Source organism: Vitis vinifera, chromosome 18 (assembly GCF_030704535.1).
Source record: "Vitis vinifera cultivar Pinot Noir 40024 chromosome 18, ASM3070453v1".
Classification (NCBI taxonomy): Eukaryota; Viridiplantae; Streptophyta; class Magnoliopsida; order Vitales; family Vitaceae; genus Vitis; species Vitis vinifera.
In genome coordinates, this window is record NC_081822.1 from 920,769 (window position 1) to 937,328 (window position 16,560).

At 33.6% G+C, this 16,560-nt stretch overlaps 2 protein-coding genes across 3 annotated transcripts; both read right to left on the reverse strand.

Annotated features, from left to right (window-relative positions):
• Positions 1 to 3,333: 3,333 nt before the first annotated feature.
• On the reverse strand, positions 3,334 to 6,940 carry LOC100258191 (protein NLP4-like). The gene is made up of 2 exons (XM_010665668.3): positions 6,492 to 6,940; positions 3,334 to 5,062 (listed from the first exon to the last, which is right to left on the reverse strand). Exon 2 carries the CDS (start codon positions 4,721 to 4,723, stop codon positions 4,235 to 4,237), a length of 489 nt encoding a protein of 162 aa, XP_010663970.1. The 5' UTR covers positions 4,724 to 5,062; positions 6,492 to 6,940; the 3' UTR covers positions 3,334 to 4,234.
• A 2,891-nt stretch (positions 6,941 to 9,831) lies between these two features.
• Positions 9,832 to 14,736, reverse strand: LOC100244516 (catalase isozyme 1). 2 transcript variants are annotated; one of them, XM_010665664.3, is made up of 8 exons: positions 14,470 to 14,736; positions 13,763 to 13,859; positions 12,868 to 13,145; positions 11,378 to 12,154; positions 11,189 to 11,278; positions 10,388 to 10,455; positions 10,198 to 10,291; positions 9,832 to 10,097 (listed from the first exon to the last, which is right to left on the reverse strand). In XM_010665664.3, exons 1-8 carry the CDS (start codon positions 14,482 to 14,484, stop codon positions 10,038 to 10,040), a joined length of 1,479 nt encoding a protein of 492 aa, XP_010663966.1. In that variant the 5' UTR covers positions 14,485 to 14,736; the 3' UTR covers positions 9,832 to 10,037. The 2 variants fall into 2 exon arrangements, with proteins under 2 accessions (XP_010663966.1, XP_059590679.1); XM_059734696.1 differs by having other exon boundaries at positions 9,832 to 10,291; positions 14,470 to 14,640.
• Between the last annotated feature and the right edge of the window lie 1,824 nt (positions 14,737 to 16,560).

Below are 16,560 nucleotides of genomic sequence, written 5' to 3' on the forward strand. Positions count from 1 at the left end.
GGGCAAGCCATTACCTGCTTCCCTGTTCATCTCTCAGCAGGTATGGGCTCCTCCAACTCCAGCATGGCCTCTGCCACGTCTCTTTCTCCCCCATCTCAGATAATATTTTCCTGCTTTTTTTCCAAATCCCTTCTCACCTTCTCGGGCAAGCCATTCTGCCTACTGTTAGACGTCCCATCTCGTCGTCTCCTTCAGCTGAAATCCCGGGATGGTCCGAATAGTCATCATGATAGCAAAAAATAAAATGGCCTCTAACTCCTCCTCCCCGGGAGGGGGTCTACAAATAGTAAATTTATAATATCTCATATAAAATAAAAAAGTAAATTTCTTACTCTATATAATTAAGCATCAAAGTAAATCATAAACGTGGTATTTATTTGGTCTTATAATTTTATCAAGCAAAAACATCCAACATTATATAAAAATAAGTTTCACTTAATAATAGAGATATGTCGGTCCTAGACCTAGAATTTATAACATAGTCTTAGTTTTAAGATATAATTTTAAAATTTATATTTAAACTATATTATATCATGCTTTTAATAAATTTTAATATTATTAAACTATTTAATATTTTTTTACTCTTCAAAAGATCAATGGGAGACTTTGTATAATAATAGGAAGCTTCATAATTACAAAGGCCCTAAAGATAGCAATGGGTTGATGAAATCTATCTCAATTACGTAATTGAGTTGGAAAAAATCTACTCCTCATAGTTCCAAGCGATGGGGCCAAGGCCCCCAAGAATCCATTATTTAATAAAAGTAAAAAACAAAATCCAATTTCTAACACATGTGATATGAAATGATGTGGTCGGTCAGTATGGAAAAAAGTAACTGAATGGTGATGATGAAAAATGCCTAAGTTCAAAAAAATTTCAGCACAAGTGGCGGAGGAAAAGAATCAGAGAGCCGGAATCTGATTAATGATTTTCCACTGGGCAAGTGGAGAATACATATTAGTTGATGGATCCTGGTTTTTCAAATGGGTCATGGATGATTTTGGAAAGAAAAGAAAGGCTTGACTAATGGCATCTGATTCAAAAACGGTGGGCACTAATTCTAAAAGAATCCCAACAGATGTATTTTACACTCTTATCTCTCACGGACATGGGACAAATTCATTTTCACTCAGATTCCATGATCGTGGAGACTAAAAATCAGTCGTAGGAAAAGACAGACTAAAAAAAGAATAAGGTGGCTTTGAAGAATTCAAAGTTTATATCGAAGTTAGTAGTTAATGTTTGCTTGTGGCATAATTTATTAGAAATTGATAGAAAAATCACATGATGTATGAGTTTTAATGAAATATCATGTCTCATGGATTTTACCGTCTATTTTTAGTAAAATAATTTCAATCAAATAAATAATAACTATTTTAATATGACTTAGGATTATCAAGACAATATTAAATGATGAAAAATATATTATCAATAAAAAAATGTTACGTATATGTCTCAATCTCATTTTGATTGTATTGTTTTATATTTGTTGTCTTACTATAATATGCTCTTATTACTTTAAATTACTATCTTAATTTTTTTGTTTTAATTTTATATATTTATATTTTAATTCAATAATCTAAATTTCATTATATATTTAACCCTTCATAATCGGAAGTTCAGTATTCACTAAATTGATGCCATCTATTTTTCCCCAAAAAAAAAAATAAATAAATAAATAAAAAGGTTTTAGGGGTGCACTGAGGGCACACGGAATATTACTTACTATATTAGCATAAAACAAGCCTGTAAGTTGTAAAGGTGGATTGTAGATGATTTGGAAAGCTTCACTCCCTCTGTTTGGGCAGCTTGGCTCCTTCAATGATGCTTCCCACCCCAAATCATCATCTGGACCACCGTGTCCCTAATCGGTCCCTTTTTATGCTATGAGCCTATGCCTGCAGCTCAGTCCTCGGTAAAATAAAATAAAAAATAAAAATTCAGGTGATTGTAACAGAGGGTGGCCTAGAGTGAGACAGCTGGGATAGGAAAAAACTGAGTGGCCTGGAAAAATCGTTTTCATCGACTGATTTTAGGTAGTTTTTTTTCTTCATAACTTTGGTTTTATCATGATTTATTATTTAGAAAATTAAAAATAGATCGAATCCCATCCATGATAATTTACATATGTATGAGTATATTTATTCCGTATCTATTAGTTTTTTTTTGACAAATGGTACAGATAGATGAAACTCGTGTTATGCATCAGCCCGATTATTTAAGTCATAAAAACAATGGAGGAGCTGCAGTTACCTGTCTGGTGCAAAGGACCCGGTATCTCTCTCCTGACCAAGGATGAAAATATCGGTAATCACGGATATATCGGTACTTCGATTTTACGGATATATCGGATATATATCGGCGGATATTGGAAAAAAATTTGGTAGACTTAAAATTATTAAAAACTCATAGAAATGTAAGGAAAACCTCATAATAATATAATTAGAAGTATAATGGACATTTTAAAGTTGTTTTATTAAAAATTTTGATATATATATATATGATATAATTTGCGATATTAGATATAATTATATCATGTTAATCTATAAAAAATGTTAATTTTGTAATTGTTCTCATTATAAAGTCACATAAAATACTTTATTTCATTAAATATCAATAATTTGTACACATTAAATTCATTAAATAAACATATTTCATATTCAAAATATACTAGTTCATGTTAATTAAATTAATTAAATAATTTAGCATATTAATTAAATTAATTAAATAATTTAGCTAAGTTAACTAGTTTAATTTAATTCTAAATGTGAAAATAAATCACAAATAATAATCTAAAATAAACATATCAATTTATAATTAAATAATCAAATTAACCTAAGTTAATTCAATAAAAATATAAAAATTAATTACAATTGAATGTAAAAATAACATTAAATCATCCATATTGCAAACATACTAATTAATTGAAAATACATGAGCTAATTACAATTGCAAACAAAATTAATTACAATTTAAATTAAATATACCTCAAAATGATTAAATAATTGAGCAACTTTAATAAAAATTGGAGTAATGAGAGAGCAAATGAAGAATGAAAGAAAAAATGGATGAAATAGATGAAATTTGGGCTATTTATAGAAGAAATTTGAGCCAAAATAGTCGTTGGAACATTAATTTACCATTGAAAATCAATTTTGGCCGTTGGATCAAAATCTGGGAGCAATCTGGCCGTTGGATTGCCATATTACCATTGGAATCACATCTAGGCCGTTGGATCAACACGGATGTGATTTGGGCAGTCAGATCATGTTGCATAAAGGAGGGGAAATATCACAAAAAAATCATGTTGCACCGATATTTTGTCACCAGAGGCGATTTTTTCAAAATATCTCTGATATATCTCCCAGAACTGATATATCGCCGATATTTTGGCGATATTTACGGAAATATCTCTCCTCCGATTTTTCTTCACGAAATATCGTGTCGACCCCTCCCGATACACGATATATCGGCGATATATCGCCGATATATCCCGACATTTTCCTCCTTGCTAGGAGGCTGCTTGAAGTTGTTCTCCTTTGGAATGATGCACTGCATTATCCAATAGCCTTTGTCTAAATATATGTTAACAGACACTTGCGTATATATTTTTTTCAAGTTTATTTTTTAATCAATTCGTTCTACTAGTAAAATTCAAAATGGACCCAAAAGGCGCCCTCTTACTTTTCTTAATTTCTAAAAGCAAAAGGCAAATAATATCATGTTTAGCAGGAATTTAAATATTAAAACTACCTTTTTTTTAAGAACCCAAACAAAGAAAAAGGTGTATTGCAGTTGAGGGAAAGCATTATTTGTTTTAAAAAGCAATTTATTATTTCCAAGTGTGTCTAGGATGTGGAAACTGTCACAACTCCACACCAAGTAAGCTGATAATTTCTGCCACATTAGAAAGAGTGGGAGGATTATGCATGATATCACTTTTAAGTAGATCAAATGTGGCAAGATGCCTAACCGGTTTAATCAATGTGGAGGTGAGGTGGCTCCCACACCCAATGCAGACCTTTTGCCTTCAATCCACCAACTATCCTCACCAGCTGACGCCAACACAACCCCCACCAAGTTGATATAACCACATAACACTCACCGCCACCACTTTAGATGTCACCACACAACCATGAACATTATCCTATTCCAAACTAATAAATGCACTGGGTTCATAAAATCGAATGAGTTTGAACCCAATACTGGTTTATTGTTTATTGAGTTAAAATTCTACATCAAATTTAAACTTAACGCTAAGGAATTAGAGGGCCTGACCTTTCCATGCCTACCAGTGCAGAAAGCAGGAGGAATGGGGTACCTCTCACTCAACCTCTCCCTCACTTTTTCCTTTTGGAATGGCGGGGTAATACTGCTACTCTGTTGGGCCTCCTTGAGACAGGCTGTCCAGGATGACTGTTCTTGGGAACATTTTTCAGTGGGTGTATGTTGCAGCTTCTCTGTTTCATCCCTGGCGGGACTACCATCTGAGAGGACTGTCAGTTCACTAACCAGGGAAGGAGTTTCCTCCAGCTCTTTGTCTGTGACAACCCTTAGGCTCGGGCAAACCTTCTGTATGATGATGGACAATGAACAAAGCATCCTCTTCTGTTCTTCAGCATCCCTGCAGTCTACAGGTAAGAAGAACTCCAAGACAAAGTCAGATGAAGGAACATGAATACTCCGCAGGCGTATTGCAACAGCAGCACATAGTCCAAACATCCTCGCATGATGAGAGGGAGGTTACTGAGTCTTGCTAAAGGAGGCTATGTCTGCTGAGAAGTACGGTTCATTAGTTGTGAATGCTCTTCCAGCAACGCCTTGACCTTTCAGTAGGTGGTGCCCAGAGCAAGCCTCGAGAAACCCTTGGGTACGGGGATCAGCTACACAGTAAGCAGAATCCACAGTGGCATAGTTCTCATCAGTGTGCCGGGAACCCCCTTTACCTTGTTGGATGCATGGGACCCAAGTTTGAGCCAAAGGCAGTTCATGTGTTCCACAGGCAGATGTCAAGACCTCTAGAATTTCGGGTAATGCAGCTTGGTAGAACTCGTTGCATGCCTGATTTAACGGAAAAAAACCCTAATCATAATCTCGATAAGGAAATTAAAACTTTTTATTGACCAATTTTCTTTTGCAACTATCATCCAATTGCCTTTACATTCTGTGTGCTCAGAACTTAAGAACTCCGTAGATCAACAGCCTATGAGTAAACAAAATTATTAGAACATCAAGACATGTGTTTCCCTTATCCTCATTAATTGCATAAGCAAAAGCATAACCTAAATCTGGGGAAAAAATAAAAGAAAAAATTTGAAGGAGTGTAATGGTACTTCATCTAAATAATATCAGTGTTAATTCTTACACTATTTGCAACGAAAGATAGGAGAAAGCGTAACAACCTGAATAGAAACAATTAAAAATGGAAATTCTGAACACGAGGGACCAGAAAATTTCTTTTCCCGTTCCAAAAATTTAAAAATAAAATAAAATTAGGGCTTCAAATGCCTGAAATTTCCTTGATTTGAACCTTCGCTGGAAGGAGGCCAAAAACTTTCTGATAGTGAAGGGCAAGAATGGATGAAGATCAAGCCTATAATTGTATCTAATGCAATTTTACTTTTCTTCTTTCACAGCAATCACATGTATGGAAATAAATTTATTTGCTTAAGTTAATATCTTCAATAATCAAAATTTTCTTTACTATAATTTCTAATTTCAGAGAAGTTCGAATCGTTCATCTATGGAAATCCCAAATACAAGTCTATGTTGTCGAATGTTCTAGATGTTCAACTGTCTTCCAGTAGCTATAATGATGGTTGTGTATACAGTATTATTTTAAAATCAATAACCATAAAAGCCAAGGTAAGCTTTCAATATTCAGCTGCAGAGAAAAACAACCAGGCTATAGACCTAAAGATGTGAACTGAAGACCAAAGTGGGCTTTATCAGCATGAAAAAAATATGATTTTCAATTCCTTGTGTGAAAACAAGACCATGAAAGAAGAAGCCTCTCTTCAAGCCTAAATTTGGAATTGTTATACCTTAAGAAAGCTCAATGGACAAGCATTCCATTCCCATCTGCAGCAAATACACATGATCAAGGGCATGGCTACATGACTGTAGCAGTTCAAGTCAGAGCCACCTAGAGTAAGCTCCAATCTAAGCAATAAAAAGAAAAAAGAACAAGGAAATTACATAACCCAAAAAGTAGGCAAGAAATTGACAATATGGAGATGGAATGACCCAAAATATTGTTCACGAGACAATCATGGATCCTTTGAATTATATGGTTAGCCATACAAAAAACTAGACTGTTTCTTTTGCAGAATGACAATACCTTTCACCTTGTCAAGTCAATGTTCATACCAAAATAAAAGGCAATTCTCCAAGCACTTCACATTCTCAAAAACAAAACTTCAAATCCAAGAGGAAAGTGGGGAATCAAACAGAAATAATGAAATTCTGAGTACGATCAACAGAAACAAACCTCAAGTGCTTTGCAGACGCTTTCAAGCTCAGGACGATAGTTACATTTCAGTGGTCATCACAACCTCAATAACACCCAAGCATGTCTGACTGCCTTGTTCAAAAACTGGGAGTGCAAGAGTTCCACGGACATCAAAATGTTGAGCATAGTCGACTCTTGGGTACTCCTCAGTACTTCTAAAGAAGAAAACATCAGGAGTCCGCTCAGGAACCTTACCCAAAAAAACCTGCCGGGGCAGTCCAGCCAATTCAATGGAATCCTCCTCAGCTGAGAACTGATAGTTCACAGAAATGTGTCTATACCTTGCAAGCCTCGGGCAGCTGGGATCGAGCGAGAAAGGTTGGCCATTAGTTGTTAGAACTCGCCAGCCACCCCTGTTTAATAGCTTGCATCCTTCGTAATACCTTAAACTATTTAATACTTTTAATCACGGGGGAATTATTTTTGGGGTATATGGAACCTCAAATTAACAAAAGTTCCATATAACTTTTCAAATTGAGTTGAAGGATATGAAATAGTAACAGATAAATATACCCTTTAAGAACACATATAAAATATTTTATAAAATTAAGTTAAATAATTTTTTTTCAATAATTTTTTTTTCAAAAATACTAAATTAAATAAAAGTAGTTTTAAAAAATATTAAATTAAATAATTTTTTTTCAAAAATATTAAATTAAAATTTTTTTCGAAAATATTAAATTAAATTAAAGTATTTAAAAAAATATTAAATTACATAAAAATATTTTTTTTAAATATTAAATTAAATAAAAAATATTAAATTAAATAAAATTATTTTTCAAAAATATTAATTTTTTTCTCAAAATCAACAAAGGGCATTTTTTGAAATACTGAAGGATGATATCCTTCAACTCAATTTCCATATTTTCATTAGGTCTTGGGCTCAATTTGAAGAGTTACATGGATCTTTTATTAATTTGAGGGCCCATCTACCCCCAAAACATAATTCTCCCTTTAATCTTCCCAGATTAACGAAAGAGTTTGTATACTAATAGAAAGGTTCATAATTACGAAGGATGCAATCTATTTCAATTACGTCATTGGGTTACAAAAATTCAATCTTGCGACTGGGTCATGCCCACCAAGAACCTTTATTTAATAAAAGTCAAAATCCAATTTCTAAAACATGTGATATGAAATCATGTGGCGGGTCCGTTTGGATGAAAAAAAAAAAGTAATTGAATGGTGACAATGAAAATTGCCAAATTATAAAAATTCGCAGTATAAGTGGTAGAGGGAAAGAATCAAAGACCCGGAATCGGACTAATGATTTTCCACCAGTTTGGGCAAGTGGAGGATGCATATTAGTTGATGGATCTTGTTTTTCAATGTGGTCATGGATGATTATGGAAAGAAAATGGAGGGCTCTGACTAATGGCATCTGATTCAAAAACCTTGGGCACTAATTCTAAAGAATCCCAACGGATGTATTTTACACCCCTTTTCTCATGGATATGGGATAAATCCAATTTCACTCAAATTCCCACATGACTAGTATTTAGGCATCATGAAATTTAATGAAATATCATGTCTCATTCATGGATTTCGTCATCTATTCAAAGCTTTAACCAAATAAATTATCAGGTATTTAGATATGACCTAGGATCAACACCACTTTAAAAAGGGTTTATAAATGATACATTTTTTAATATCATATAAAAATGCATCATCAATAAAAAAGAATGTCACGTGTATATCTAAATTTCATTTCAATTGCATTACTTTGTATTTATCGTCTCATTACTTTGTAAATGCTTTTATTATTTTAAACTATAATCTCAATTTATCGTCTTGGTTTTATTTATTTATATCTTAATTCAAAAATTTGAGAATGTTTTTGACAATATTTTTATTTAAAATATTTTTGTGAAAGTATTTTCTCTAAAGATGTTTTTAGAATATATTTGACAGCGATTAAAAAACGTTTTTAGCTTTTCTAATACTTAAAAATAAAATTTTTCAAATATTAAAAATATTTCCTATAATCATTATCAAACGCACTCTTAAAAAAATTATTTATTAAAAAAATATTATAAAATGATTTTTTAAAATTATAAGTGATTTTTTTAGATATTTAAAAATGACTTGTATTTTATCAAATATCTAATTTTTTTTAAAACCACTTTTAAACCTAAAAACACTTTCTAGAATAATTGTTAAATGAACTTTAAATTTCATTATTTGTTTAATCAAATCCAAATTAGAAGTTCCATATCATCAAAAATTGATCCCATCTATATTTCCCTTTTTTTTAAATAAAAAAAAAACATAAAAAGGTTTCGGGGCTAATTAGATCGTGAGGGTGACAGGAGTGGATTTTGTAATTTAGGGCAAATTAATATAGTCATGGGCCATGGCTGCCTTCCTAAAAAGGAAATATTTTAGGGGTATGGGAGGTACAGAGGTACCACGGCTGGGAAGCACAGAGGGCACACAGAATATTACTTATTATATTAGTATAAAACATTCCCTTAGGGAATGTTTTCCAAATCATCCACAATCCACTTTTAGATGATTTGGAAAACATTCCCTCAGTTGGGGCAGCTTGGCCCCTTCAATGATGCTTCCCAACCCACCCCAAATCATGTCATCTGGACCACCATGTCCCTAAACCTGCTTTCCAGTTTCCATCTATCTGTCCCCTATTATGCTAAAAAAATCAGATTATTGTGACAAAGATGGCTTTTGAGTGAGACAGCTAGGGTAGGAAAAAACAGAGTGGCCTGGAAAAATCGTTGTCATAGATTGATTTTAAGTAGTTTTTTTTTTCTTCATAATTTTGGTTTTATCATGATTTATTATTTAGAAAATAGAAAATAGATAAAATCCTGTCAATGATAATTTACATACATGACTATATTTATTCTATATATCTATTAATTTCTTTGTAATGTAAATTTTTGCATTGTAATATGAATTTTGTCATAAATTATTGTAATTATGACGCATAGGGTATTCATTTGAATTGTATTAAAATCATCTGACCAAAAAATAAAAGCTCTTTCGCAAATTCAATTTAATAAAAACTTCCTTTAAAATCCATGTGTGTTTTTTTTTTACTACAAATATTTGGTTCACTAAAAATATTTGAATAAAAGGACTATCAAACGTACTCGTTATTCTAAGCAATTTGAAGCACTTTCGATGGGAAGATGCAACTTAACCATAGGATTATGAAGCACTTCTGATGGGAAGATGCTGCTTAACCATAGGATTCACCGTGACCCTATTACTATTCGTACGGATGCAGCCAAAGTTGGATGCAAACAAAATGAAAATAAGGGCAGAAAAGCCGAAAAAACCTGGTATCATCATATCATTTGCACATAAATCCTCACTTTATTAAGATCAAAACATCAGTTTGAAGAGTCACATGTCTAGTGAGTTTGTTTAGTATATTATGAAATCAATATACCACAGTAATCAAACGATTGATAAAAGGTTTATGCTTCCAACCAAGTACCTTCTGCTCCACATTTGATATTGTTGGCTTGCTCTCTGTAACTCAAAACATCCAGCTGCATTTCAAATGCTTGGCCTCACGTTGAGACGAGATGCTAGTTTCTGACCCAGAGACTTGTCAGCCTGAAGTTTGGAGCAATGACATTAGTACTTGATTTGACACAGAAGGAGTTATGTTACTAGAGAAAGGTTCAAGAAACTTTGCAAGAGAAAGAGGTCTGACCTGAGACCAGTAGGAGATCCAGATGCTGCGGATCTCATAGGTGACGCGTGGATCAGATAAAGCATCAACCCAGCGCTGGATGAATCTCTCTTGCCTGGGAAAATTTTGATAAATGGTACAGATAGATGAAACTCATGTTATGGATTAGACGATCATTTAGTTATAAAAACAATGGAGGAGCTGCAGTTACCTGTCTGGCGCAAAGGACCGGTATCTCTCTCCTGGCTGCTTGAAGTTGTTCTCCTTTGGAATGATGCACTGCATTATCCAATAGTCTTTGTCTAAATAAATGTTAACAGACACTTGCATATATATTTTTTTTCAAGTTTATTTCTTAATCAATTCATTCAACCAGTAAAATCCAAAATGGACCCAAAATATATAGAGGGTGCCTTAATTGTCTTACTTTTCTTTCTAAAAGCAAAAGGCAAGCAAGGCAAATAATATCATGTTTGGCAGGAATTTAAAAATTAGACCTGCTTTTTTTTAAGAACCCAAACAAAGAAAAAAGTGTATTTTAGTTGAAGGAAAGCATTATCTGTTTTAAAAAGAAATTTATTCTTTCCAAAGTGTCTAGGATGTGGAAACCGTCACAACTCCACACCAAGTAAGCTAATAATTTCTGCCACATTAGAAAGAGTGGGAGAATTATGCATGACCAACCTTCACTTTTAAGTAGATGCCTTACGGGTTTAATCAATGTGGAGGGGAGGGTGGCTCCCACACCCAATGTAGGCCTTTTGCCTTCAATCCACCAACTATCCTCACCAGCTCACGCCAACACAATCCCCACCAAGTTAATATAACCACATAACACTCACCACCACAACTTTAGATGTCACCACACGACCATGAAATTATCCTATTCCAAACTAATAAATGCACTGGGTTCATAAAATTGAATGAGTTTGAACCCAATACTGGTATATTGTTTATTGAGTTAAAATTCCACATGAAATTTAAACTTAACCAAGGAATTAGAGAGCCTGACCTTTTCACGCCTTCCAGTCAAGATAGCAGGAGGAATGGGGTACCTCTCAGCATGACGAACAGGATCATACCTTGAAGGGAAGTAATTGACCTGCAAATAGCATTATCACTCAGACTTCAAGGAATAGAGAGAGTAAAAAAATGCAAACACCAGCTTTTTGCCCATAGAGAGTAAAAAATAATAAAGTACCTCCTCATCCCTGTGCATGAAATTCATGAAACCTTCATGATGATTGTTATGATGAGCACACTTGGGGGCATTAGCCGGGAGCTGCAGATAGTTTGGTCCAAGGCGGTGCCTCTGAGTATCAGAATAGGAGAAGATCCGAGTTTGTAGCAACTTGTCATCTGAATAGTAGACACCAGGAACCACAATAGCAGGGCAAAATGCAAGCTGTTCATTTTCAGCAAAGAAGTTGTCAATGTTCCTGTTCAAGACCAGGCGACCGACTGGTTGCAGGGGTAGTATGTCCTCAGGCCAGGTCTTGGTGACATCAAGTGGGTCAAAGTCAAATTTGTCTTCATGATCAGGATCAATTGTTTGGATGAAAAGTTTCCACTCAGGATAGTTCCCAGCTGCAATGGAGTCATAGAGATCCTGAGTGGCATGGCTGTGGTTGCTTCCTCCAACCCTGATTGCCTCTTCTTCCAACAGACACTTAACCCCACAAGTGGGTTTCCAGTGAAATTTCACATAATGTGCTTTTCCAGCCTTGTTGATCAGAGTATAGGTGTTCACACCAGATCCTTCCATGTGCCTGTAATCCTGTGGAATACCTACATCATCGAAGAGGAATGAGAACATGTGCAGGCTTTCTGGGTGGTGGGAGAAGAAATCAACAATCCTCCAGTTCTCCTGGATGTGGGACTTAGGATTGGGTTTCAGAGCATGGACCATGTCTGGGAATTTCATTCCATCACGGATAAAAAAGACAGGGAAATTGTTTCCCACTAGATCAAAGTTACCCTGTGTCCACAAAAAACGGTACAAAGTGAGTATATAGAGGGAGTATAAATCTTATAAGCTCAAACAATCTGGAAATTTCATAGAGTAACACAAAACCAATTGTTTACCAAAAAGCAACTATTAGTTATGGAAAAATGTTTGAACATAAAACTGATCTTGAAATGTTTCACATGTATTCACACACTTGTGTTTCTAGGACACAATATCCCATACATGAAAATAGAAAGCTCTCCAATAACCTGCAAAAGTGTGCTTTTGCAGCCATCTAAAATACCTTTTTAATATGAGAAAGAGCTCCTCAAGGTTGGTCAGCGGTGCTAACTTAAGCCATTCCCACATGCAATGCAAAGCCCATCAGTCAACAACAGAATAAATTCCAATTTTTGACTGATAAGACCAGCCAATTGCAGCAGCTCCACATATAGAGCTTTAAAACTGTTATGGTCCTATAAGTTGTGGTAACTTCATCACTTGCACAGGCTTAAATTTTCCTTCTAGAAATTTCTGTAAAACCTAAAATTTTTGGCATGGGTATTAACAATTGGGGAATGCAAAAGGCAAGGTCTTGCACATCATTGTTTCAGTGAGTCTTGGTGTATCCATCAAATTAGTGGCTGTCAAAATAATCTCTATTATCACTTGGCAATATCAAAAGAATATCCTATCATCCAATAACTAAAATAAAAGAAAGCAACAATTAGACAAATCCTCACCTCTCTGGTGTAAAACTTCACTGCAAAACCTCGAGGATCCCTCAGGGTTTCAGGGCTGCCACGCTCATGAATAACTGTGGAGAAACGTAAAATGACAGGTGTCTGGACCCCTGGGGCTCGAAGGAAATCAGCACATGTAAGGTTAGAAATATCATGGGTGGTCTCAAAGAAACCCTTGGCACTGGCTCCCCTGGCATGCACAACACGTTCTGGGATCCGCTCCCGATCAAAATTGGCAAGTTTCTCCACCAGGTGATAATCCTCTAGGAGAATTGGACCTGTCAAAGAGCAGAATTCAAACCAATGAACATAGCTCCAGAAATCTCTATTAATTTTTAAGCCATGATTACAACCACATCACAGAACAAAGCCCCAGACCCTAGCTTCAGCTGACGCATTATAACTTTCCTATTCGTAATGATAATCAGAAACACCTTGCTAAGAAACAGTCATTTGAAAATTGCACAAAAATGTTTGAATACAATCCATGGCAGCATGAAGAAAAAGTACCATTGATGAAATTTGGGAAGAAATCTGCCAAGTCTTTCATAATGAACAGGGATTCTCATTTTATTCCCGGGCATAAATTCAGAATTTTATTGAGAAGGGAAAAAAGGTACTCCAAAATAAAAAACTGTATAACTAATGGTTAGATTGGGACAATTCAGTAAGCAAAATTTTTACTTAATCAGCAGTCTCTCAGACCTAATAAAACAGACCCAAACAAAGAGTGCAGAGTTTGAATTAATGAAAAAAGAAAATCAATTTCACTAACGGAGTACATTCCCCAGTAGAAAGAAGAATCACGCCTATATAAGCTTAATATAGATGAACAATACTGATAAAAACCATATGAATTACATATATATATATATAACAAGTAGTAATCAAATACCTCTTGGTCCAACAGTCAAGGATGAGTTATTGTTCCAGACAGGAGCACCGGAATTGGTGGTCCAGAAGGGGGAGTTGTAAGCACTCGAAGGGCGGTACTGCATCAAATCAAGAAAAAATAATTAACCCCAGAACGAGAATCATTACGACAACAATAGCCAGAATCCAAGACAGAAAACCGAAATCCACAGTCGTAACTACAAGGCCTGTTCGGTGACCGAGAAAAAAATCCAGATAACAAAGGAAAACAATCTTATTCTGCTTCCTAGTTCCTAAAAAACAAAATTTGACCCAAGCACTAGCCCAACTCCAATATATTTTGATTGTTTTCTGTTTGACCAAAAGGAAACCAATCTTATTCCACTTCCAAGTACCTAAAAAACAAAATTCCATTTTTCTCGTTTTCTCCGCAAGTAAAACCACAAAAACTTAACCGGTTCCAAATTTTATTCCATTTTCCTCTCATTTCCCGGCGACCAAACGCATCACGCTTTCCCACCCACATCACTAAGAAAACTCCGGTAAATGTAACACCAAAAAAGAAGAAGAAGATCGATGAAGAAGTACCAAAAAATTAGATGAATTTTTGTTTTTATTTTCCAAAATTAAAATCAAACCAGAAAATATCAAACGGACGATAAATCAAACACAAATACAATAAAAATCATTGAAAAAGAAAAAAGGAAAAAAAAATGATGAGATCGAAACCTTGTACGGATCCATCGCCGGAAATAGAGAGAGGCGAAGAGCCGAAGGCGACCTGGAGAAAGAGTCTGGTACGATGCGGTACAGTGCAACACTTCTGCGCCTTCAAAACCCAAATTTATCTCTCTATATATACGCTCTTACGTCTCGCCCCGGCCTCAACTGCCTTATCTTTGATCACTGTGTAAACGTGGCTTTTTCTACATTTATAAAATTATATAGTAATTTTATTATTACTAATTATAACTATTTTCAATTTTTCTAATTTATGATATTCAATTGAATTTTTTTAGTTAAATGTTAGAAATAAAAATATAGATATTTTTTTAATTTAGAAAATAATTTTATATAAAAAAATACAAAATCATTTTTTTTTTAATTATAAAAATATTCACAAATTTTATGCTTTTTAAAAAAGAAAATCATTTTTGTAATGTACTCAATTGTGTCCTATGAATATGAAAATGAATTTAAATCGGGACATTATCTCCGTTCATCGATTTTTTTTTATAGAAAAAATCATGAAAATATGTGGGAACGTCATGAATTCGCGATTCCTTATCCTGGTTTTGTAGTTTTTCTTCAAATCGTCACAGCCGCTTAATGGCGAGAGTGTGACTTGTTCCTGTTAAAATCCGCCACGTGTACTAACACCTTGAAGCACACGGTTTTGTAGTTTTTCTTCAAATCGTCACAGCCGCTTAATGGCGAGAGTGTGACTTGTGCCTGTTAAAATCCGCCACGTGTACTAACACCTTGAAGCGTGTGCTACAGCCACAAGCGTCCCGAACAATCTCGAAGAGGTGGTTTTGGAGTTTTACGAGGGAGAGAGAGAGACAAGATTGGGCTGGGCCACAAAACAACGTTGGCCACAACAAGATTCACTTGTGGGCCCATTAACTATGTTTTTTTTTTTCTTTAAATAATCAGATATAACATGGTCACCGTTCGGAGACGTTGCTAAATGCTACATCGACAAATCAGCGGAAAGTACATTTGGTCGGTTGGCAGCCGCTTTGTTAGTCAAAAATCCATGGTGGGCTCGGTTTAAAGCGAATGGCGCTTTCCTCGTGAAACCCAGTGGAATACTACAGGCCTTCTTGTGTTGGTTACGACTTACGAGTCGCATGAACTTCTTTCAATAGAAGATATTATAGCAAAAATTTTTTTTTTTAAATAAATACCTGGAGATTAATGATATAAAAATAAAATGAAAATTAATAAAATTATATATATATATATATATATATATATATATGAGTTATGTTAAAATATTTCAAAAGCATATTAGCTCCAATTTTTTAACGTTAAGTTGAATATAAAATGGTTATTAAATTAATATTACTTAAATTAATATATGATTAAATATAGAATATGATATATCATTCGTTCTCATTTTATTTCATATTATATCTAATTAATTTTATCTTAAAATTAACATATAAGGATATATAAATAATAATAAATAATGTATTTTATTATTTATCTTATCTCACATGTAATTGATCATATAATCAAATAAGTAATAAGATAATTTATCATGCTTCATCACAACTAAATTTAAATTATGATATGTTATTTTATTTTTTATATTATCTCGCAATATATCATATCATATTGAATAAAAAATGCATATTTTTAAATATTATTCAAAAGAGATATGATTTGAATACCGGATATAAAATCTTTACACAATATATGTAGTTGAATATGCTATGTTATACTTTATTTAGTTTATAAAATAAATAAAAAAATTAATAGAATGTATATTATTTTTTAATATCAAATATTTATTTAAAATAAAAACTGCATTGCATCCAAATATTTATTATGTAAAAAAATATGAAAAATTCCATCCCTTTAACAATATTCACAAATGAGATATGTAAAATTTATAAATAAATTACATATATATATATATATATATATATTTATTATTATAAACATTTTTTAGTTTTTTAATAAAAAATTTAACTTATTATAAAAATTTATTTTATAAAACAAGCTATATAAAAAAAATTGGTAAAAAAAACTATAACACATAAAATATATATATCCTACTTGAATTATCTCATGTAAAAAGAATATAAATAA

Coding starts and splice junctions, on each gene's coding strand:
- LOC100258191 (XM_010665668.3), bottom strand. CDS start 4,723: ATGTTTGGACTATGTGCTGCTGTTGCAATACGCCTGCGGAGTATTCAT.
- LOC100244516 (XM_059734696.1), bottom strand. Junction 11,279..11,377: donor TCATGCACAGGGATGAGGAG/GTACTTTATTAT, acceptor TGCTATTTGCAG/GTCAATTACTTCCCTTCAAG. Junction 10,456..11,188: donor TGACTGGAAGGCGTGAAAAG/GTCAGGCTCTCT, acceptor TGGATAATGCAG/TGCATCATTCCAAAGGAGAA.